The sequence below is a fragment of the Jaculus jaculus genome, chromosome 6, assembly GCF_020740685.1.
Source record: "Jaculus jaculus isolate mJacJac1 chromosome 6, mJacJac1.mat.Y.cur, whole genome shotgun sequence".
Taxonomy (NCBI): Eukaryota; Metazoa; Chordata; class Mammalia; order Rodentia; family Dipodidae; genus Jaculus; species Jaculus jaculus.
In genome coordinates, this window is record NC_059107.1 from 166,937,921 (window position 1) to 166,962,418 (window position 24,498).

At 46.3% G+C, this 24,498-nt stretch overlaps 1 protein-coding gene across 5 annotated transcripts; it reads left to right on the forward strand.

Annotated features, from left to right (window-relative positions):
• Window positions 1-23: 23 nt before the first annotated feature.
• On the forward strand, window positions 24-24,407 carry Ncaph2 (non-SMC condensin II complex subunit H2). Of its 5 annotated transcripts, XM_045151654.1 has the most exons (21): window positions 106-238; window positions 1,899-2,006; window positions 14,335-14,436; window positions 16,927-16,982; window positions 17,098-17,182; window positions 17,260-17,328; window positions 17,417-17,496; window positions 17,593-17,744; window positions 18,087-18,170; window positions 18,431-18,540; window positions 22,168-22,239; window positions 22,500-22,566; window positions 22,696-22,803; window positions 22,891-22,944; window positions 23,066-23,136; window positions 23,220-23,313; window positions 23,394-23,465; window positions 23,568-23,623; window positions 23,709-23,810; window positions 23,913-24,062; window positions 24,130-24,407. In XM_045151654.1, exons 2-21 carry the CDS (start codon window positions 1,986-1,988, stop codon window positions 24,268-24,270), a joined length of 1,746 nt encoding a protein of 581 aa, XP_045007589.1. In that variant the 5' UTR covers window positions 106-238; window positions 1,899-1,985; the 3' UTR covers window positions 24,271-24,407. The 5 variants fall into 5 exon arrangements, with proteins under 5 accessions (XP_045007586.1, XP_045007588.1, XP_045007587.1 ...); XM_045151651.1 differs by lacking the exon at window positions 1,899-2,006 and having other exon boundaries at window positions 24-238; XM_045151653.1 differs by lacking the exon at window positions 1,899-2,006 and having other exon boundaries at window positions 24-238; window positions 23,409-23,465.
• The last annotated feature ends 91 nt before the right edge of the window (window positions 24,408-24,498 follow it).

A 24,498-nucleotide genomic window follows, 5' to 3' on the forward strand; every position in this document is an offset into this window, starting at 1 on the left:
GCGCGCGGCGCTCTGCACACGCACTTCCTGGGCGGGAACAGCAAAATGGCGCCAGCGCCGGTGGCGGGCTAAGCCCGCGGGCTGCGTCGGAAGTCAGCCCTGCGGCGCGGGGCCGCCGCCCCTCCCGAACATGGAGGATGTGGAGGCGCGATTCGCTCACCTCTTGCAGCCCATCCGCGACCTCACCAAGAACTGGGAGGTGGACTTAGCTGCTCAGCTGGGAGAGTATCTGGAGGAGGTGAGGGCGCCTGGGACTGCGGCAGGCTCCTTGCCTCCGGGTCTGTAGCCGTCTAGTTGTTTGGAAGCGCTTGTCCTTTCGGCTTGCTTCTTACTCCAACTCCACTTTGCCTCTCGAAACTATCCCTTGTTAGATTAGCCTGGAGCTTTGATTGCAGGTCTGTACCTGTTAGCGAGCGGTGAAATCGATTTCGTGTGGTGGGTAATAACCAGCATTTTATCCCAATGTGATGGAGTACACCAGGCGGCATTGTCGTTTTCGTTTTGCTTTTTTTTTTTTCCTGTATGCGGTACATGGAATTGAATTTGAGGCCTCACACATGCTGGGCAAGCAAGTACTCTACCACTGAACTACCTCCCCAGTCCTTTTAAAGTTTTTGAACAGGGTCTTGCTAAGTTGTCCAGGCTGGTGTGGAACTCGCTCCGTAGCTGAGGCAATCCTTGAACTTGTGATTCCCTTGTCAGCCTTCTGAGTGGCTGGGAATATACATGACCACCACTATGCCCATCTTACTTACCGTGTGCATGTTTGTTTATGAATTAAAGTCTGACTCGGGTAGAGGGATTTCTTGGACTCCTCCCAACCCCTGTATTCTACAGGGGAGTGGGGAGGGAGGGACTCAAACCAGCCCTGCCCTGAGTGTCCACCTTAGCTATGTGCCATCTATCCTGTGGGCATTTCATTTCCTCAATATTTAGCAGCTATGTCTAGACTTTTGTTGAGGTACTCTCTGCTCTCATTCTGATTCCACTACTGAATACTACACATCCCTTGTCTTGTTCTGTAGTCAACTTCTAATCCAAGAAACACAAATGTCATGTTACTTCAGTTCCAGCATTTGTTACGTTTACCGTTCCTTTCATTTTGAAACAATGCTATTAGAATTTTCTTTCTTCTTTTTTTTTAACATTTATATTATTATTATTACTTGATTTTTCAAGGCACGGTTTCACTCTAGCTCAGGCTGACCTGGAATTCACTATGTAATCTCAGGGTGGCCTCGAACTCATGGTGATCCTCCTACCTCTGCCTCCCAGACAGCTGGGATTAAAGGCATGTGCCACCACGCCCGCCCTATTATTATTTTTGTTGTTTTTTTCTAGGTAAGGTCTCACTCTAGCTCAGGCTTACCTGGAATTCACTATGTAGTCTCAGGGTGGCCTTGAACTTATGGTGACCCTCCTACCTCTGCCTCCCAGACAGCTGGGATTAAAGGCATGTGCCACCATGCCCATTTTATATATTTATGTGAGGGGGGGGCAGATGAGAGAGACAGAGATAGAGAAAATGGGTATGCTAGGGCTTCCAGCTGCTGCAAATGAATTCCAGACACATGCGTCACCTTGTGCATCTGGCTTACGTGGGTCCTGAGGAATTGAACTGGAGTCCTTTGGCTTGGCAGGCAAGTGCCTTAGCCACTAAAGCCATCTCTCCTGCCCAGGATTTTCTTTTTCTTTTTTTTTTTTTTTTGAGGTAGAGTCTTGCTCTAGCCCAGGCTGGCCTGGAATTCACTATGTAGTCTCATGGTGGCCTTGAACTCATGCTGATCCTCCTACCTCTGCCTCCCAAATGCTGAGATCAAAGGCATGTGCCACCATGCCTGGCAGGAATTTTCTTTCCTATTTCACTGCCCCCCCCCCTTTTTGTTTTATCTTGCAAGGGCTTTATTTGAAAAATTTGAAACTTACATCCCACAAGAATTCAAGATTATCACCACAAGAAGAAGAAAGAGATAATACAAAAATATATGTCACAGCATAGGAGCCAGGTAACAGGGGAAGGTGGGGAGGGGGGAGGACAATGAAAAATAGGGAAGAACCCGAGGAAAGGAAAAGAGCTAGAGGGAAGAAGAAAAACAAGAAAAAAGAAAGGAACCCAGGAAGAGGAGTGAATATAAGGTGGTACTCCTGATGGCCTTGAACTAGCTGGCTCCAATCCTTGGCAGCCTCAGTGCAGTTAAGGAGGCTGTAAGGGACACTGGGAAATGTAGGATTGGCTCAGGGGCTCTAAATTCCACATAGAGAGACACTCTCACACATACAGATAGCCAGGACAAACAAAAGAAACTTGGGAGTGAAGAAAGGACAAATGAGAATCCCTTTCTCATGTAGTGCAATAGGTAACTCCCAAAACTCATCTCTCAGACAACAATTTAGCAGTGGGGCCTCACTTCCTGTGGGGAAGCCCTTAGAGTAATGCCAGTGCCCTTGGAGTGGGAGGGGGAGAGAGTGAAATATGCAACATGGAATGAGATGTGAGGCCATGACTGATGAGGGCATGAAAAACCCCTAGCTCACCTCCCACCAATCTCTGGGGCAGCCTGCAGGGGCCACAGAAACTAGACCAATGGGTACATATGAGGCAGAGTAAGCACACTATACCACAGTAGGCTGGAAATGCATGTGAGAGATGAGGTGTGCATGAAACGCTGTACCCAGTGACTGAGCTAGGCGTGGGGTCTGCAAAAGAGGCAGAAAATGTGCAACAAGCGGGACAGTGCTGGTGTCTTAATGAGTGGACAGATGTTGGTGGAGACAAAAGTACAGAAAGCAGCTTGAACATGCATGTGTGCTATGGCTTCTGAGAATGGAGGTGAATGTGCAAGGCTTTCATGTGACTGTGAAAAGGTGGGAATGAGGGACCCAGAATCACAAGTGTGGGAAGCCCCCAGCTACAAGAGGGCAAGCAGGTAGGCTCATCCATGGGGCTAATGAGCGTTCCAGGGTAGTATGCAAGGGCAGGAAGCCCCCCTCCATGGCTTCAGTTGCCCTACCCTCAGTGGATGGTGGCTTTGTCAGCCCCCGGCCTCCTGCTTGGCAGCACCCCAACATGGGGAGCAAATTCACCAGAGGAATCCTGAGAGGAAGAGGGGAAGGCCATAGTCAGGAACCTGGGAGAAGGTAGAAGATGAAGGGGAAGTTCAGGACTAAGGAGGGGACTTGGGATTAAGAGGGCAGAGTTAGAATTAAAGCTTAGCAGGAGAACAGGACAGAGCCTGAGAATGGGAGAAGGAGGTGAAACTGGTCAACCACTCAGGAAGTCCTGAGACCAGGCCAGGAAGGAGAGTGAAGGGGGCAGATAGACCACCCACCCATGGAACATCATCAGGAACCTGGATATCTAAGTTGTCTTCCTTCCTTATCCTCCCATCCTATTGGCCCCTGTCCTCACTGGTTCAGTGGGAAGGCTGGAGCCCCCATGGGTTGGGGCATCCCAGGCCAGGGTCCCCCTGGGTGCTCTTCATGGTCAGGGCTAGGAGTAGTTCCTGAAGGCCCCCAGTACAGTGACTCCAGCAGGAGACAAGTCTGTCATTGGCTGCTGGTTCTTTTTCCTGCCTCATGGTTCCTTGCTGCCCCAAGGATCTGTGCTGATTCTGGATGCTGTCCCAGCTTGTGCACCAGAAAGGAAAAGTTCTCTTACACATTCAAGTAGACCCTTACTTGGACCAGGTAGCACTGGTCACTCAAGTTTTTCCTTTCCCCCGTTTTTTAAAAATATTTTTTGTTGACAACTTACATAATTATAAACAATACCCCATGGTAATTCCCTCCCTCCCCCCACTTTCCCCTTGAAACTCCACTCTCCATAATATCCCCTCCCCCTCTCAATCAGTCTCTCTTTTATTTTGATGTCATGATCTTTTCCTGTTATGTTGGTCTTGTGTAGGTAATGTCAGGCACTGTGAGGTCATGGATATCCCGGCCATTTTGTGTCTGGAGGAGCACGTAGTAAGGAGTCCTACCCTTCCTTTGGCTCTTACCTTCTTTCTGCCACCTCTTGTGCATTAGACCCTGCGCCTTGGAAGGTGTGATTGAGAAATTTCAGTGCTGACCACTCCTCTGTCACTTCTCAGCACCATGATTCCTCCTGAGTCATCCCCAAATCACCACCATCTGAAAAGAGAAGGTTCTCTAGCCAAAAGTGAGAGTAGCATTAATACATGGGTATGAATGTTAAGAGAAGTGCTTACTGAGCAGTTTGGTGAGCACAGTATATACTTTTAGCCAGACAGCAGCAGATGTGACACTCCTAGGGCTCAAGACTACCCCTGTTGTAGGTTTTCAGTATCAGGGATGTATTCCCTCCCATGGAGCAGGCCTCCAGTCAAATTTGAGAGCAATTGGTTTCCTCCATAACAGATGTGCCACTATTGCACCTGTTGGCTCATTTGACCTGGCTGTATAAGGCTTGCAGTGTCCACTGTTGGGATTCTTCATTGGTGATTTCTCTCTATCCCATTGAATGGCATGCAGCATGGCTTTTTCCAGTTTTCTGTCAGCTGGTCTACATGGAGGAGGTTTTTACCTCAGCTCCAGTAGGGTTTATTTTAGTGACATTGCAGCCCAAGAATGTGGAGTCTTTAGCAATAGGGTCTTACCATATATTCCTGGTGGGAAACCAAGGGCCTCGGCAATAGCTTGTAATGTTTGGGGGGCATCAGGGACCTCCCTGGCCAACAACTCATTGGAAGTTATCCCATCCCTGGCTGAAAATTTTCTAGTAACAATCTATGACTCCTGTGTGTTCCATTATCCAAAAAAGTAGGTTTCCATATAATTTATTAATATCTTCTTAGATTTTGATTAGTGCTCCCTACACCTTCCCTTACTGACTGAGTCTCTTACTCTGACCTCACTTAGGCCTTTTCACGCCCATTAATCTGTTCTTCTACTTATACCATCCTATTAGGGCCCCCCCCTTCCTTTCTATTCCCTTGATATCTCCTTTCTAGCTTACTGGCCTGTGCTACTAAATTTTCTTCATATTCACACAGAAGTCCAGTTATTTGTAGCTAGGATCCACATATGAGTGAGAACATGCGACATTTGGTTTTCTGGGTCTAAGTTCTTTCCTAATTTAGTATAATCCTTTCCCAATCCATCCATTTTCCTGCAAATTTCATAACTTCATTTTTCTTTACCACTGAGTAGAACTCCACTGTATAAATGTCCACATCTTCATTATCCACTCATCAGTTGAGGGACATCTAGGCTGGATCCATTTCCTAGCTATTGTGAATATAACAGCAATAAACATGGTTGAGCAAGTATCTCTAATGTAGTGAGATGAGTCCTTAGGGTATATGCCTAGAAGGGCTATAGCTTGGTCATATGGTAAATCTGTTTTTAGCTGTCTCAGGACCCTCCACACTGATTTCCACAATGGCTGGACCAGATTGCATTTCCACTGACAGTGGGATCCTCGCCAGCATTTGTAGCCATTTGTTTTCATGATGGTAGCCAATCTGAAAGGAGTGAGATGAAATCTCAATGTAGTTTCAGTCTGCATTTTCCTGATGACTAGATATGTAGAATATTTTTTTAGATCTTCATATGCCATCTGTGTTTCGTCTTTTGCAAACTCTCTATTTAGTTCCATAGGCCATTTTTTTTTAATTTTTATTAACATTTTCCATGATTATAAAATATATCCCATGGTAATTCCCTCCCTCCCCACCCCCACACTTTCCCATTTGAAATTCCATTCTCCATCATATTACCTCCCCATTACAATCATTGTAATTACATATATACAATATCAACCTATTAAGTATCCTCCTCCCTTCCTTTCTCTACCCTTTATGTCTCCTTTTTACCTTACTGGCCTCTGCTACTAAGTATTTTCATTCTCACGCAGAAGCCCAGTCATCTGTAGCTAGGATCCACCTATGAGAGAGAACATGTGGCGCTTGGCTTTCTGGGCCTGGGTTACCTCACTTAGTATAATCCTTTCCAGGTCCATCCATTTTTCTGAAAATTTCATAACTTCATTTTTCTTTACCGCTGAGTAGAACTCCATTGTATAAATGTGCCACATCTTCATTATCCACTCATCAGTTGAGGGACATCTAGGCTGGTTCCATTTCCCAGCTATTATAAATTGAGCAGCAATAAACATGGTTGAGCATGTACTTCTAAGGAAATGAGATGAGTCCTTTGGATATATGCCTAGGAGTGCTATAGCTGGGTCATATGGTAGATCAATCTTTAGCTGTTTTAGGAACCTCCACACTGTTTTCCACAATGGCTGGACCAGATTGCATTCCCACCAACAGTATAGAAGGGTTCCTTTTTTTCCACATCCCTGCCAACATTTATGATCATTTGTTTTCATGATGGTGGCCGATCTGACAGGAGTGAGATGGAATCTCAATGTAGTTTTAATCTGCATTTCCCTGATGACTAGTGACGTAGAACATTTTTTTAGATGCTTATATGCCATAGGCCATTTTTAATTGGGTTAATTGATTTCTTATTTAAGTTTTTTAGTTCTTTGTGTATCCTAGATATTAATCCTCTATCACATGTATAGCTGGCAATGATTTTCTCCCATTCTGTAGATTGCCTCTTTGCTTTAGTCACAGTATCCTTTGCTGTACAAAAGCTTTGTAATTTCATGAGGTGCCAGTGGTTAATCTGTGGCTTTATTGCCTGAGCAATAGGGGTTATATTCAGAAAGTCTTTGCCAAGACCAATTTTTTACTATTATTATTATTTTTTTTTTTAAGGTAGAGTCTCACTCTAATCCAGGCTGACCTGGAATTCACTATGGAGTCTCAGGGTGACCTCGAACTCACAGTGATCCTCCTACCTCTGCCTCCTGAGTGCTAGGATTAAAGGCGTGCACCACCAATATGTTGAAAGGTTTCCCCTACTTTTTGCTCTAGCAGTTTTAGTTTCCGTTCTGATGTTAAGCTCTTTAATCCATTTGGACTTAATTCTTGTTTATGGAGAGAGAGAAGGATCTATTTTCATCCTTCTACAAATACATATCCAGTTTTCCCAACACCATTTGCTGAAGAGGCTGTCTTTTCTCCAATGAGTATTTTTGGCATTTTTATTGAATATCAGGTGGCTATAGCTACTTGGACTTAACATCTGGGTCCTCTATTCTGTTCCATTTATCTACATGTCTGCTTTTGTGCCAGTACCATGCTGTTTTTGTTACTATGGCTCTATAGTATAGGTTAAAGTCAGGTATTGTGGTACCACCAGCCTTGTTTTTGTAGCTCAAAATTGTTTTAGATATTTGAGATTTTTTGTGCTTCCAAATGAATTTTTGGATTCTTTTTCTATTTCCATGAATTCCATTGGAATTTTGTTGGGGATTGTATTAAATGTCTAGATTGCTTTTGGTAAGATTGTCATTTTCACAATATTGATTATTCCAATCCAAGAACAAGGGATGCCTTTCCATTTCCTAGTGTCTTCTACAAATTCTCGCTTGAGTGTTTTAAAGTTTTCATTGCAGAGATCCTTCACTTCCTTGGTTAGGTTTATTCCAAGGTCCTTTTGTGTGTGTGTGTGTGTGTGTGTGTGTGTGTGTGTGTGTGTTTGAGGTAGGGTTTCACTCTGGCCCAGGTTGACCTGGAATTAACTGTGTAGTCTCAGGGTGGCCTCGAACTTACGGTGATCCTCCTACCTCTGCCTCTGGAGTGCTGGGATTAAATGTGTGTGCCACCACGCCCGGCTTTTTTTTTTTTTTTTTTTGATGCAATTGTAAATGGAAGTTATTCTCTGATTTCATTCTCTGTATGTTTGTTGTTAACATATAGGAAGGCTACTGATTTCTGTGTGTGTGTGTATGTGTTTTGTATACTGCTACATGGCTATAGGTGTTTATCAGCTCTAACAGTTTACTGGTAGAGTTTTTAGGGTCCTTTATGTATAGAACCATGTCATCTGCAAATAATGATAACTGATCTCTTCTTTACGGTTATAGTGACTGAAATTAAATCACTTGGACCTAAGTGATTGAATCTAGTGATGACCATTCAATAGGATTAGCTATCTTTTTTTTTCTCAATTTTTTTTAACATTTTCCAGTATTATAAAAAATATCCCATGGTAATACGCTCCCTCCCTCACCCACTTTCCCCTTTGAATTCCATTCTCCATCATATCCCCTCCCCCTCTCAATAAGTCTCTCTTTTATTTTGATGTCATGATCTTTTCCTCCTATTATGATGGTCTTGTGTAGGTAGTGTCAGGCACTGTGAGGTCATGGATATCTAGGCCATTTTGTGTCTGGGGGGAGCACGTTGTAAGGAGTCCTACCTGTCCTTTAGTTCTTACATTCTTTTCTGCCACCTCTTCTGCAATAGACTTGGGGCATTTTTTGTTGTTGTTGTTTATTGACAACTTCCACACTTACAAAAAACATGATAGTTCCCTCCCTCACTTTCCTTTTTACAAATCCATTCTCCATCATATCCTCTCCCTTTCTCCATTAGTCTCTTATTTTGATGTCATCATCTTTTCCTCCTATTATGAGGGTCTTGGGAAAGTAGTGCTAGGCACTGTGAGGTCATGAATTATCGAGGCTAGTTTCTATCTGGACAATTGCATTGTAAGCAGTCTTACCCTTACTTTGGCTCTTACATTCTTTCTACCACCTCTTACACAATGTACCCTGAGCCTTGGATGGTGTGATAGGGATGTTTCGTTGTGGAACACTACATCACTTTGTCTCAGCACCATGGTGTCTTTTGGGTCATCCCAGTGGTCACCACCATCTGAAAAGAAGCTTCTCTAACTGAAAGTCAGGATAGCATTAATACATGGGAATCAATGTTAGGTAAATGCTTACAGGGCAGCTTGGTGAGCATAATATATACATTTAGGCAGAGAAGAGCAGGTGTTACACTCCTAATACTCATGACCTCCCCCACCATAGGCTTTTGGTTAAGATTTCAGTACCAGGCATGTATTCCCTCCCATAGAGTGGGCCTCCAGTCCAATTAGAGAGCAGTTGTTTTCCCCCATAACAGACATATCACTATTGTACCCATTCAGTCTTTTAGCTTGGTTGGTCAAATGAAGCTTGCAGTATCCACTGTTTTCACTGCTGATGTCTTCTGTCTCCCATAGGGCTGCATGCAGTGCAGGTTTTCCCAGCTTTCTGTCAGCTGGTCTACAGGGATGAGGTTTTCAGCTCAGCCCTACCTTGATTTCTCAGTGACCTTGCAGCCCAGGCATGTGGAATCTTTAGCAATAGGGTCTTACCATCTATTTCTGGTGGGAAACCAAGAACCTTGGAAGTGGCCTGTAATGTTTTGGGGCCAGCAGGGAGCCTCCTGACCAACAACTCACTGGAAGGTGTTCCATCCCTGGCACTGAATTTTTTCTAGTCTATAGCTGCTGGGTGTGCCATTATCCAAAAAAGAATTTTTTTTCTTTTCAAGGTAAGGTCTTATTCTAGCCCCGGCTGACCTGGAATTCACTATGTAGCCTCAGGGTGGCCTCGAACTCACAGCGATCCTCTTACCTCTGCCTCTTGAGTGCTGGGATTAAAGGCGTGCGCCACCATGCCTGGCTACAAAAAAGAAAGTTTTCATATGGCTTATTTACAATATCTTGAAAATTTCCCCCACCCTTCCTTTTTCTTTTTTTCTTTCTTTTTATTTGGGGGGGGGGTGTTTCAACGTAGGGGCTCATTCTAGTTCATGCTGACCTGGAATTCACCATGTGGTCTTAGGGTGGCCTCAAACTCCTGGTGATCCTCCTACTTCTGCCTCTGCTAAGATTAAAGGCATGCATTACCACTTTGCACATCTGACTTTAAGTAGGTAGCTGGAGAATTGCACCCAGGCAAATTGAACCCAGGCTGCTAGTTTTGCAAATAAGTATCTTGGCCACTAAGCCTTCTCTCTAGCCCTGCTTTGTGTTTTTTATTTTTATTTTTATTTTATTTTTAAATTATTTATTTATTTATTTGAGAGTGACAGACACAGAGAGAAAGACAGATAGAGGGAGAGAGAGAGAATGGGTGCGCCAGGGCTTCCAGCCTCTGCAGACGAACTCCAGATGCATGTACCCCCTTGTGCATCTGGCTAACGTGGGACCTGGGGAACCGAGCCTCGAACCGGGGTCCTTAGGCTTCACAGGCAAGCGCTTAACCGCTAAGCCATCTCTCCAGCCCTGTGTTTTTTATTTTTATTTTTATTTTTTTGTGGTGGTGTGCGTGGTGGTGGGCTTGTTTTGTTTTTTTGAGGTAGAGTGACCTGGAACTCACTATGTAGTTTCAGGGTGGCCTCAAGTTTATGTTGATTCCTACCTCTGCCTCCTTAATGCTGGGATTAAAGGCATACACCACCACCCCTGGCTTCGTTGTGGTTATTTAAGAGATATTTTCATTTATTTGTGAGCAGAGAGTGAGTGACTGTTGTCACCCCAGGGCCTCTTTCCACAGCAAACAGACTCGATGTATGGCTTTACATGGGTCCTGGGCAATTGAATCCAGGCTAAAAGGCTTTACAAGCAAGTTCCTTTAACTTTTGACCCATCTCCCCAGCCCAACTTTTAAAAAAAATTTATTTATTTATTTATTTATTTGAGAGAAAGAGGGAGGTAGAGAATAGGCATGTCAGGATCTCCAGCTGCTGCAAATGAACTCCAGACACATGCACTCTCTGGTGCATCTGACTTATGTGGGTCCTGTTGAGTTAAACCTGGTTCCTTTGGCTTTGCAGACAAGACCCTTAACTACTAAGCCATCTCTCCAGCTCCCCCCCCCCCTTTTTTTTTTACATAGGGTCTCAGTCCCAGGCTGACCTGGAATTTACTATGTAGTCTCAGGATGGCCTTGAATTTACAGTGATCCTCCTACCTCCGCCTCCCAATTGCTGGGATTAAAAGTGCGCACCACCATGCCCTGCTGTCTTTTTTTTTTTTTTTTTTTTTTTTAAGGTAGGGTCTCTCATCCAGGCTGACCTGGAATTCACTGTGTAGTCTCAGGCTAACCTCCCGCTCACAATGCTCTTCCAACTTTTGCCTCCCCAAGTGCTGGGATTACAGGCATGTGGCACCATGCCCAGTGTGCGTGCATGCATGCATGTATGTTTGTGAGGTAGGGTTTCACTCTAGCTCAGGCTGACCTGGAATTCACTATGTATTCTCAGGGTGGCCTTGAACTCATGGTGATCCTCTTACCTCTGCCTCCCGAGTACTGGGATTAAAAGCATGTGCTACCATAACTGGCTCGTGTGTGTGCGTTTAAAATTTATTTATTTGAGGGAGAGAAAGTGGCAGAGAGAAAGAGACAGAGAATCAATGGGTGTGCCATGGCCTCCAGACACTGCAACCAAACTCCAGACACATGTGCCTGGCTTACATGGGTACTGGGGAATCAAACCTTGGGTCCTTAGGCTTTGCAGGCAAGCACCTTAACTACTAAACCATCTCTAGCCCATGGGGCTTTGTGTTTTGTATTTTTTTCAGATTTTTAGGCTGCCCTCCCCCCCAAGTGGCAGAAAACCAATGAAGAACAGATAGAAAAAAGAAAAAACAGATAGGAGAAGGTCAGGAAGGGCCCTTGTTAGCAGTTCCAGCTGGGTCAGAGTGGTGGTTACTGGAGACAAGCCTGAAAGTGGCAGGGTACTTGTCCTGGATTGAATGGGCAATTGCAGGAAGAAGGAGAGGAGCTAGACTACTGAGTTCATGAAGGTAGGTGGAGATGCCTAAAGTCCAGTGTGGACTTGTTAATTATGAGTGTTTTGTTTGCTTGCTTTTTCTTTTTTTTTTTAACTTTTTAAAAAAAATTTTATTTATTTGAGAGCGACAGACACAGAGACAAAGACAGATGATAGAGGGAGAGAGAGAGAATGGGTGCGCCAGGGCTTCCAGCCTCTGCAAACAAACTCCAGACATGTGCGCCCCCTTGTGCATCTGGCTAACGTGGGACCTGGGGAACCGAGCCTCAAACCGGGGTCCTTAGGCTTCACAGGCAAGTGCTTAACTGCTAAGCCATCTCTCCAGCCCGTTTGTTTGCTTTTTCCAGGCAGGGTCTCATTCTAGCCCAGGCTGATCTGGAACTCACTCTATAGTCCAAAGCTGGCTTCACACTCACAGTGGTCCTCCTATCTCAGCCTCCTGAGTGCTGGGACTAATTAGGTGTGTACCACCTCAGCTGGCCATTTTGACTCTTAGTTATGAAAATGGACAGCTCATGCCTATAATCCTAGCACTTGGGAGACTGAGGTAGGAGGATCACTGTGAGTTTGAGGATAGCCTGAGCTACAAAGTGAGTTCCAGGTTAGCCTGGGCTAGAGAGATGGTTTAATAGTTAAGGTGTTTGTCTGCGAAGCCAAAGGACCCAGGTTCAATACCCCAGTACTCACATAAGCCAGATGCATAAGGTGGAGTATGCCTCTGGAGTTTGTTTGCAGTGGCTAGAGGCCTTGGTGTACCCATTCTCTATCTGCTTCTCTCTCTCTCTCTGTCTCTCTCTCTCTCTCAAAATAAATAAATACAATTTTTTTTTAAAAAGCCCTCCACCCCCATGCCCCCAAAAAAAGGAGGAAAAGGGGAGGGGAGAGAGAGAGAGCAATAGATATACCAGTTGGTTGAATTTGATGGGAAGTCCAGCCTGGAGCCATGAGAAGATGATGAAACATGATGTCCTGGATCAGTTGAGCCTTCTGTGTTGAGGGTCATTTAAAGAAATGGCTCCTTAGCAGGGTGTGGTGGTGCATGCCTTTAATCCCAGCACAAAAGAAATGGCTCCTTAGTCTGGCTTCCCTTTCTTCAGGCCAGTCTCTTCTCTCCCTAGCACACCTTACACAACACACCTTACACTTTGGCTGTGTTGGTGTTAAATTATTTTCCTAGTTATACCCTAGCTTCCTATCTCTGCTAACTGCTTTCTTATGGGTACTCTTTTCTTAAAGTGCCATTATTTTCACCTGCCTGGTTAAGTTTGTGTCTTTTTATTCAAGCTTAGCTGTAATGTTATCATTTATTATTTATTTGCAAGCAGACAGAGATGCAGGTGTGTGTGGGGGGGTGTGTGGGCGCATGTGCACATGCAGAATATGAGAATGAATAGGCATGCCATGCCTCTGGCCACTGCATGTGAACTCCAGCTACATACTCTACTTTGTGCATCTCTCTTTACATGGGTACTGGGGAATTGATCCTAAACTGTCAGACTTTGCAAGCAAGCACCTTTAACTGCTGAGCCATCTCTCCAGCCCTACTAATCACCATTTTATTAGCTAGATATTTACTGGACGCCAGCATTAGGTACAAGATTAAAGGCTGAGATTACCCTGACACTTCCAGCAGTCCACCAACAGAAGAGCTACACAGTACAAGATTACATTGATGGGGTTCAGGGAGGCCTCAGGCAGCTGCAAGAGTCTGTGCTAGGAACAATTGGGGCAGTTGATCCAGAATAATTGTAAGTATTTTAAAGTGTTCACTGAGAGGAGTGCAGGAGAGGGGCCAGTTTACGGGGAAGATTCTGGGTTAAATATGTAGGAAAATGTTTGGGGGTGATGGGAGACTCAGTACTAAGAGTACAGTGTACACGAGGCCTTGGCCTCAATCCCCTGCACAATTCTGGGGTGTTTTGATGTCTTTTTGGAGATCCACAATGTAAATGCAACTCCAGAGCTTCCAGGAGAAAACTGGTCTGGAGATAGGTTTGAGAATTGATTGCATGATTGGTAGTTTAGGCACAGGATAATCAAGTGAATCTAGTGAAAGGTGTGCCATAAGAAGAGAGGGCTAAGGGTGGAGGGCTGGGACACTAGTGTTTGAGGGGAAACAGGAGCCAAGGCTCAGGAAGAATAAGGAGGGTTGCAGAGGAAGGAGAACTACTCATGGCACCCATTTCCTGAGATTTTGTTCAAAGGATTGAGACCCCTGCATTTGTCTGTGTCTCCTTTTTTGTTGGGATGAGGGGTCATTCTGTTTTAGTCTGCCCCAATTGGCCCTGGCTTGGGTGGGTGCAGTGTAGAGTGCTTCAGTGCCTTCTGATTCTTATTAGGAGGTATGACAGCTCTGGCTGTTGTGGATAGTGTGCTCTGTAGGCCTCTCTTTTCCAAACCATTAGGGCTAGAGGATACAGAAACTAGGGAGAATCATAGAGCTCTCTCTCTCCTGGAAGCATTCAAGGGCAACTGGTGTGTTCAGAGCAGAGCTGGAGCTATCTGTGGCTTCCCCTTTTCTGGTGTCCTGCCTTTTCTTTGAGACACAGTGTCACTAGATAGCCCAGCCTCATGTCAATTTTACAATCCTCTTGCCTCAACTTCCCAACAGCTGGGATTACAGGCAGGCCCACTAATCCTAATTTAGAGGTATGTTATTTTGCAGCTGGACCAGATCTGCATTTCTTTTGATGAAGGCAAAACCACAATGAACTTCATTGAGGCAGCACTGCTGATCCAAGGCTCAGCCTGTGTCTATAGTAAAAAGGTAGGTTTCCACAGGATACACGTCTTGGTGCTGTAATGTTGAGTGGGACCATAGTTAGCTCTCCTGAAAGGACTGTTGCAGTGCTCATCTGTAAGTGACCTGTCTCACCAGCACCACAGGTTATACTTATGATTCCTTTAGGTATTTCTTTTTTAAATTTTATTTATTTTACAGAGACAGAGAGAAAGAAGCAGACAGAAAGAGAGTGCATATGGGTGCTCCAAGGCATTCTGCCACTGCAAATGAACTCTGATATTATGAACCACTTTGTGCATCTGGTTTTATGTGGGTACTGGGCCTTTGCCATCAGGCTTTGCAAGCAAGCATCTTTAACCATGAGTCATCTTTCCAGACCTCCTTCAGGTCTTTTTCTTGAGCCAGGGCTGACCTGGAACTCACTCTGTAGCCCCAAACTGGCCTTGAACACACAATGATTCTCCTACAGCTGCTGGAATCAAAGGTGCCATTCCCTCCCTGACCCGATCAGATCTTTTAATAAACTTAGGTTTATTTTTGTTTGTGTCAGAGTTTCATGTAGCTCAGGCTGACCTCTTAACTCAGTATGTGGCCAAGACTAACCTTGAATTTCTGATCCTCCTGCCTTTACCTTCATGTGCTGAGATTACATTTGTGAGCTGCCACATGTGGCTTATGCACATATGCATAAAAAATGCAGACCCTGCATTTCATGTTTGCTAGGCAAGCATTCTCAGCTATGTCTAGTCTGTTTTCAGGCAGATTGGCTTTGAACTTGCTATATCGCTGAGACTGGCCCTGAACTTTTTTTTTTTTTCCCCTCCAATACTTTATTTGAAGAAGTATGGGTATCAGGGGCTTTTGTTGCAGCAAACTCCAGATGCCTGTGCCACTTTGTGTTTCTTGGTTTTGAACTCTTCCTTCTGTCTCTGCCTTTTGACTGCTTGGATTACAGGCTTTTACCACCATGCCCAGCTAAACTTGCATTTCAAATGGCATGGCCAAACTAGTTGTATAACACTTGGCTAACATGCATGAAACCCTGGGTTTGATCCCCAGAACTACAATAAATAAATAATAAAGTTGCCAGGAAGAGAGGGTCATATGGACTGTGGGCTCTGTTGTTCCTCATGTACATATTTATCTGTACCTTAGGGGTGGTGTGGTCACTACATTGCATCACATCATTAGGAACTAGTAAAGCTCCGACCCTCATCCTACTGGTGAGACCTGTTCTATGGAAGAGACACATAAGAAGCAAGTAAAGGATCTGTCCATAACCCACCATGGCTTGAATTGTAACAGGGATATCAGAGACTTATAGCAGCCTGTAGGACCTGAGGAACTAGAGCTGGTCTGAGGTACTGATGGAGGCTATATACACTTTTTTTTTTTAATTTATTTATTTGAGAGCGACAGACACAGAGAGAAAGACAGATAGAGGGAGAGAGAGGGAATGGGCGCGCCAGGGCTTCCAGCCTCTGCAAATGAACTCCAGATGCATGCGCCCCCTTGTGCATCTGGCTAACGTGGGACCTGGGGAACCGAGCCTCCAACCAGGGTCCTTAGGCTTCACAGGCGAGCGCTTAACTGCTAAGCCATTGCTCCAGCCCCACTTTTTTTTTTTTTTTTTTTCCGAGGTAGGGTCTCACTCTGGTCCAGGCTGACCTGGAATTAACTCTGTCATCTCAGGTTGGCCTCGAACTCATGGCAATCCTCCTACCTCTGCCTCCCGAGTGCTGGGATTAAAGGCATGTGCGCCACCATGTCTGGCTAGGGGCTATATACAGAAGAGTAATAGATGCCATGTGTGAGGGGCTACCTGAGGCACACAGTGTGCACCTATCATACCCTGCATTGAGGAGGCCATGCTATAAAGCTGTGTGGAATATGGGACAGAAGAGAAGTAGGAATTGCAGCTGCTGAAGTAATTCTGGTAAGACTGCTGGTTTGATTTAAGGATTATAATTATTTGTGAGATGGAGAGAAAGAGAGAATGGGTATGTCAGGGCCTCTAGCCACTGCAAACAAACTCTAGGCACATGCACCAGTTTTTGCATCTGGCTTTATGTTGGTACTAGGGAATCAGGTCCTGGTTGTTAGTCTTTTCAGGCTAGTGCCTTAACCACTAAGCCATCTCTCCAGCCTCATTATTATTATTTTGAGTTTTTTTTTTTTTTTTTTTCTGAGACAGGCCTTACCATGTAGTTAGGCTGGCCTCAAACTCAAGATTCTCCTGCATCAGCCTCTTGAGGCATGCCTATGAGATTTTTTCCCCTGTTTTTCGGAAACAGGCTCTCACATTCTAGTCCAGGTTGACCTCAAACTCATGATGATTATTCTGCTTTAGCTTCCCAAGAACTGGAATGACAGGCACACACCACCACTCCTGACTGAGAATTACTTATGGAGATTTGGAGGTGATGGTCAAGGGTGTGCACTAGTGTACAGTTGGGAAAGGCCTCAGGGCTGGCCTGTGGACATTTATCCTTATTACTTGCCTCTGGTTGCCAGGTGGAGTACCTCTACTCATTGGTCTACCAGGCTCTTGATTTTATTTCCGGCAAGAGGTGAGTATAGAGGTGAGACAGGAAACGGAGGCCTTCATCTTTGCTGCTGTGCCCCACTCTCAGCTCAGGAAGCTCTTGCACCTTCTCAGGATGCTCATGGGATGTTCTCTCTCAGGCGAGCCAAACAGCTTTCTTCAGTACAGGGAGATGGGACCAATGAAGCTGCCAACTCGTGCCCACCGCAGGAAGCAGAAGATGAGGTGAGTTAGCTGTACTGGCTCCCACCCTTGGTGCCTGCCTGGGCTCTGCACCCATAAGTGCTTGGTGTCTTCTGCAGTTCCTGTCACTGGATGACTTCCCTGACTCCCGGGCTAATGTGTCTCTGAAGAATGACCAGGCACCTACTGTGAGTGTTCTAGCCTTTCAAGGGAAGGGGTCAACACTTTGTGTTGCTCCATGTCAGATGTTCAGCTTACCTCCTTCTGCATACACAGGAGCTGGTCATCATCCCCCTCTTGCCCATGGCCCTGGTGGCCCCTGATGAATTGGAGAAGAACAGCAGCCCCCTATACAGGTGCATGCTGGAGCCAACATGGCAGGTGGGGGTGGGTGGGAAGAGGAGGCCTTCCTGGGAAGGGCCTCTGCAGTGAATGTGTTTTTGCCAACACAGCTGTCAGGGAGAGGTCCTGGCCAGCCGGAAGGATTTCAGGATGAACAGATGCACTCCCCACCCTAGAGGGGCCTTCATGTTAGAGCCAGTGGGCATGTGCCCTATAGAGCCTGTGGGTGCCTGCCCTTTGGAGCCTGTAGGAAACCAGAAGGGTGAGGGTTTGAATGTGGGAGAGTTGGTGGGAGGGAAGTTGCAGCAGATCTTGGGTGACTCTTGGTGGGTGCCCACCTGGTGTTGGGAGCTGCCTCATCTCAGGCATCTCCTCCATTCTAGAGATGTCTGGAGCTTGTTCCCTTCTCATCTTTGCTGTGCTTTGATTACTAGTCAACAAGTTCACAGCTGGGTTTAATACTGGGGAATTGACACCTGGTTCCTTCAGCCTCAGCCTTGGGGCATGCTGGGCTTTGACTTTTGCTGGTAACCTAAAGGGGCTCTTTGGGCACCAGCTGGGGACCTTCTGAGGGCATGGCTGGACCCCATATAATTTGTCCCAGATGCTGAAGGTGCTGAGGAGCAGCCAATGGAAGTCTCCAGGTGTGGGAGTCCTGCTCCTGTGCTTGGCTTCTCCCAACAGCCAGGTGAGACAAGAACTACTTTGTGGGATTGGCAGAGCTAGGTGGACAGGTCTGAGTTTGGATATTCTCAGATCCTCTAGTCCCACTTAAGAGGAAGAACACATAAGGCCATGTTGGATTCTACACAAGTTGATGTGTCAAACTGGGAAGAGAATGGCCATTTGGGTTCTTCTGGTACTGTGGCCTTGGTCCATAGGCAACCCCCATCTGCTGTCTGGCCTCTAGGCTCCTAAGGACTGATTGGTTTCTTTGTTCCTGTCCAGATGCTTTTCTAGAAGGCCCAGCACTCAGCAGTGGAGATGAGGATGCAGAGGATGCAGAAGATCTTCCAGAGGCTGCTTTAGAACCTGCAGAGCCCACAGCCCCACAGCAGGTGGAACACCAATGAGGTTGCCCAGTTTAAGCTGTTAACAGGACAAGCCCAGGCTCTGGGGCAGACTTGATCTTACATGGTAACAACAATAGAGTGGCCTTGGCTCCCACATTGGTATCTACCCCACTGCTCTTTTTTTTGTTGTTGTTTTTTCAAGGTAGGGTTTCACTGTAGCCCAGGCCATCCCGGAGTTCACTATGTAGTCTCAGGGTGGCCTTGAAATCACACCAATCCTCCTGCCACTTCCTCCTGAGTGCTGGGATTAAAGGCACTTTTTAAAAATGATTTTGTGGGTGTGTACTCTAATCTTTTAATTTTTTTTTTTTATTGTAGAGACAGTGAGAGAGAGAATTGGCACGCCAGGGCTTTAGACACTGAAAGTGAACTCCATATGCTTGCACCACCTAGTGAGCATATGTGACCTTGTGCTTGCCTCACCTTTGTGCATCTGGCTAATATGGGATCTGGAGAGTCGAACATGGGTCCTTAGGCTTCACAGGCAAGCGTCTTAACCGCTAAGCCATCTCTTCAGCCTTGTGTGTTCTAGTCTTATACATCATATCATGGGGGATCCTGTCCTGAAGCCTGACTGTACTCCAGTCAGATCTTTAAAGGAAACTTACACATCTTTCTCAGAGCAGAGCTGATCTGGTGTATTGTCATTCAGAGGTCTGAGCCCTGTGGAGCTCATGGTACCAGTTGCTCCCTACTGTCTTTTGCTGTGGTCAGGCTGGCAGAAGATGGGTTTGAAGGCTTTCAACCCTCAAGGGCAGAATTTATTCAAAGAATAGCTAAGAAATACTTCTAATTAAAAATAAAGCTGCAAGCCAGGTGTGGTGGTGCAGGCACACCTTTAATCCCAGCACTTGGGAGGCAGAGGTAGGAGGATTGCTGTGAGTTTGAGGCCACCCTGAGGATACATAGTGGATTCCAGGTCAGCGTGGGCTACAGTGAGACCCTACGTCCAGAACCAAACAAAAAGCTACTTTTTTGGTGTGTAGAGTGTGTATCTGTCCTTTTCACTCCCTATATGGCATTGTTTGCCTGTGGTGGTGGCCCATGTGGAACACTGGTTGTCCTGCTCCATTGTTTTTTCTGCTGTTTGAGCTGGAGTCTTCTTTACTGATCCCAAAACTTGTGTTCCGAAGATGCTTTGGTTTCTGCTCCCCTTTGGGTTTATTATAAGCTTGTGTGACCATGCCAAGCTATTTTATGTAGGATCTGGAGATTTGAACTCAGGTAGTTTCAGGCCCTCTGCCAAGGAAATGTACGTAACCACTGAGCCATCTCTCCAGCCCCTCTCTCCTACTTTTTAATTATTTTACAAAACCAACCTGATTTCTGATTTTTCTAGGAGGAAATGTAACAATTCTGGATGGATATTTATTATTATTATTATTTTGTTTTTTTTTTTTCGAGGTAGGGTCTTGCTGTAGATCAGGTTGACCTGGAATTCACTATATTGTCTCAGGGTGGCCTCCAACTCAGGGCAATCCTCCTACCTCTGCCTCCTAAGTGCTGGGATTAAAGGTACGTGCTACCATACCCGGCTTTGTTTTAAATTTTTTTAAAAATAATATTTGTTTATTTTTATTTATTTATTTATTTGAGAGACAGAGAGAGAGAGAAGAGAGAGAGAATAGTACACCAGGCCCTCCAGCCACTGCAAATGAACTCCAGATGCATGTGCCACCTTGTGTATCTGGCTTACATGGGTCCTGGGGAATCGAGCCTTAAACCCGGGGTCCTTAGGCTTCGCAGGCAAGCGCTTAACTACTAAGCCATCTCTCCAGTCCCTTGTTTTAAATTTTTTATTTACAATTTATTTGTGAGGAGAGAAAGAGACTGCAAATGAACTCCACATACATGCTTCACTTTGTGCATCTAGCTTTACTTGGGTACTAGGGAACTGAGCCCAGGCCATCAGGCTTTACAAGCAAGCACCTTTAAGCACTGAGTTATCTCTCCAGTCCTTGACTGTCATATTCTTTGTTTATGTGTGTATTTATTAATAGTACTGGAGATCATACCCAGAGCCTTGTACATGCTAGACAAGTACTTATTACAATATCCCCAGCTATGTTCCTTAGCCTCCCTCCACTCACCACCACAAGACAGGTCTTTCTCTAGCCCAGGCTAACTTGGAACTCACTCTGTAGACCTAGGTTGGCCCTGAACTAATGGTGATCTACCTACCTCAGCTTCCTGAGTGCTAGGATTTAGAGGGGTGCACCACAATGTATGTGTGTGTGTACACACACACACACACACACACACACACACACACAGTTTTGTTTTTCGAAGTAGGGTCTCACTGTAGCCCAGGCTCAACTGGGATTCACTATGGAGTCTCAGGATATCCTTGAACTCACAATGATCCTCCTACCTCTGCCTCCTGAGTGCTGGGATTAAAGGCGTGCACTACCACACCTAGCTTATTTTTATATTTTTAAAGAAAAAACTTCTTATATGCTAGCTAGTTTTGTGTATTCTCAAGTTTCCTTTAGAATTTTTATACTTAAAAAAATAAAAACAGCAGGGCATGGTGGCACAGGCCTTTAATCCCAGCACTTGGGAGGCAGAGGTAGGAGGATTGCCGTGAGTTCAAGGCCACCCTGAGACCACATAGTGAATTCTAGGCCAGCCTGGATTTGAGTGAGACTCCACCTTGAAAAACCAAAAGTAAATAAATAAATAAAAACAGGGCTGGAAAGGTGGCTTAGTGGTTAAGGTGCTTGCCTTTGAAGCCTGAGGACCCATGTTCAACTCTCCGAGTCTCACGTAAGCCAGATGCACAAGATGGTGCATGCATCTGGAGTTCGAAAGCTGTTGCTGGAGTAGGCCCTGGCATACCAATTTATATTCTTATAAAAAAAACAAAACTTACTGCTGGGTGTGTATAGGTGCCAGGTTCTCTTGCTGCTACAAATACCTGTGGGTGGGTGGGTAACTGAGCTCAGTCCAGTGGTTTTGTAAACTGCTGAGCCATCACCCCAGTGCCTTGTAGTCTTCCTTCCTTCCTTCCTTCCTTCCTTCCTTCCTTCCTTCCTTCCTTCCTTCCTTCCTTCCTTCCTTTCTTTTTTTTTTCCTTGAGGTAGGGTCTCACTCTAGCCCAGGCTAACCTGGAATTCACTATGGAGTCTCAGGGTGGCCTCAAACTCACGGCAATCCTCCTACCTCTACCTCCTGAGTTCTGGGTTTAAAGACGTGTACCACCATGCCCAGCTATTTCCTTTTTTTTGATAATTTTTTTTTTTTTTATTTTAGAGAGAAACACAGAGAGAGAATTGTCACACCAGGGCCTTAGCCACTGAAATTGAACTCCAGATACATGTGCCACCTAGTGCGCATGTGTGACCTTGCACCTGTATCACCTTGTGCATCTGGCTTATGTGGTACCTGGAGAGTCAAATGTGGGTCCTTAGGTTTTGCAGGCAAGAGCTGTAACTGCCAAGCCATCTCTCCAGCACTCCCCTCCCACAGTTTTTAATCCTTGAATTATTGCAACTTCTTGCCTTGAGGGTCTTTACTAGGTTCCTAACATGGTCTCAGGCAGAGCTGCTAGGATCCTCAGAGCCTTGGGTGGAGAGGAGGCAGAAGAGGAGACACTGGGTTGTTTCTTTGCAGAGTGCTACATTGCCTAGGAGATACATGCTTCGGGAACGAGAGGGGGTCCCAGAGCCTGTGTCCCTGCTGAAGGTGAGATTCAGGAAGGGTAGGTGCAAGGGCCCCACTTGTCCTTCCTTTATTCCTGCCAGTCTTTGGAGCCTCAGTGCGTAAGTTCATAGTCTGTAACCCTTTGTCCTTGAACTTGTTCAAGGAATTTTCTTCCCTTCTGTAGCTCTAGGCCACTTCCCTCAAATATTGCTCTGTTATTCTGGGCTGTTGCTGTACTTGGTGTCAGGGAGGGAGAGCATAAGCCCTCTTCCACTCAGCCTCTGCTTGTATTTTGTGCTCAGAATAACCCAGATCCCTGGCAGAGCCTGGACCCCTTCAATTCCTTGGACTCTAAGCCCTTCAAGAAAGGTAACTAAATTGGAAGCACCTCACTCATGGTCACCTGGCTACATTGTTGAGTATGAGGCAGTAGGATAGAAGTGGCCTCTGTATCTTAGTCCTGTAGCTGATCTTGAGACAGTCCTTGTCTGCCTTCAGGTAAACCCTATTCTGTGCCCCCCTGTGTGGAAGAGGCTCCAGGACAGAAGCGCAAGAGGAAAGGTGCCTCTAAGCTGCAGGACTTCCACCAGTGGTACCTGGCTGCCTGTGAGTGGATGTGAAGACTGGGGTAACACACCCATTTTCCTGGGTCAGAGCTTTGGCTTAGTGCTTGCTGACTATGTTCTCTCACAGATGCTGGCCATGCTGAAGGCAGGAGGCCTCGGAGAAAGGGTCCTACATTTGCTGGTGAGGACTGAGTCTACCTTCCTCAACTTTTTGTACCTTGCCAGGGGCACTTGGAGTTCTGGGTGGATAGGTGTGAACCTGGGCTAAATGAGGGATCCCCTCACAAGGTCTTTGTCTGCAGACATGGAAGTCCTGTACTGGAAACATGTGAAGGAGCAGCTAGAGACCCTCCGGAAGCTGCAGAGACGTGAGGCAAGTACTCACAGTGCTGAGGTTTGGGACCCCACTGGGCCTAGTAGGAGATGACAGTGTCCTCACAGATGCTCTCTGGACAGATGGCAGAGCGATGGCTGCCCACAGCCAAAGAGGATCTGTGGCCCTCAGAGGAAGACCGTTTAGAGGAGTCCCTGGAAGACTTGGGGGGGGCAGGTATGTGCCTGGTGGAGGGTGGGCCTCAGCATTTGCTGCCAGCTGATGGGCTGTCTCTGGCCACTTCTCCCATGTCTTAGCAGATCACTTTTTAGAGCCTGAGGAGTATGTGGAGCCTGAGGAGGCAAAGCCTGGGGAAATTGCTGACCTGGGTAAGTCTGGACAGGCAGCCTCTGGGGTGTATGCTGAGGGAACAGGAATTGCGGGGGTAGGGGGGCTCACAGCTGCTGCAGCTCATGGTTGGTCCTTCCTAGATGCAGGGACCATGCCAGAGCCCCTGAAATATGAGGAGCTGGTTCGAAGGAATGTGGTAAGCCTGGGTCAGAGGGTGAGAACTGTGTTGGGCACCCCATGTTCCTGCACACAATAGGGAAGAACCCACTGGACCTCCCTAGGAACTCTTCATCGCCACCTCCCAGAAATTTGTCCAGGAGACAGAGCTGAGCCAGCGCATCAGGGAATGGGAGGATACCATTCAGCCCCTGCTACAGGAGCAGGTGAGGAGGCATGGCATTGTTCAGGAATTGTAGCTTCCTGTCACCAGCCTGGGGTTTGACCCGGGCTTCAACCCACAGCTAACATGCCTTTTCCCTGTGTAGGAGCAACATGTGCCCTTTGATATCCACACTTATGGAGATCAGTTGGTCTCTCAGTTCCCCCAGCTCAACAAGTGGTGTCCCTTTGCGGAGCTGGTGGCTGGTCAGCCTGCCTTTGAGGTGTGTCGCTCCATGCTGGCCTCCCTACAGCTGGTGAGTAGTCTGGGACCCACGGGAGGGGCAAATGGCCATGGATCCTGCTGATGCCTCTTCCCTGCAGGCCAATGACTACACCGTGGAAATCACCCAGCAGCCAGGACTGGAAGAGGCTGTGGATACCATGTCTCTGAGATTGATCACACACCAGCGAGCCCATACACGCTTCCAGACCTATGCTGCTCCCTCCATGGCCCAGCCTTGAGTGGGATGCACTGAGGCAGGGGTGAGGACGATGTGGGCTTGGCTGTTCGGTGACCCTGATGTGCTGAGGGGCCAGTTATCCCATTGCTGTTTACTGACTTCTACTAACCCAGCATAATAAAGTGGTATGCCATCTCACCTGTCTGCCTCCCAAAACCTTTAGGTGCTTGCTCTGTGCAGACTAAAGAGCTGCTTGGTCCCTGTACCCCCAGCTTCCATGGGCTGCTGG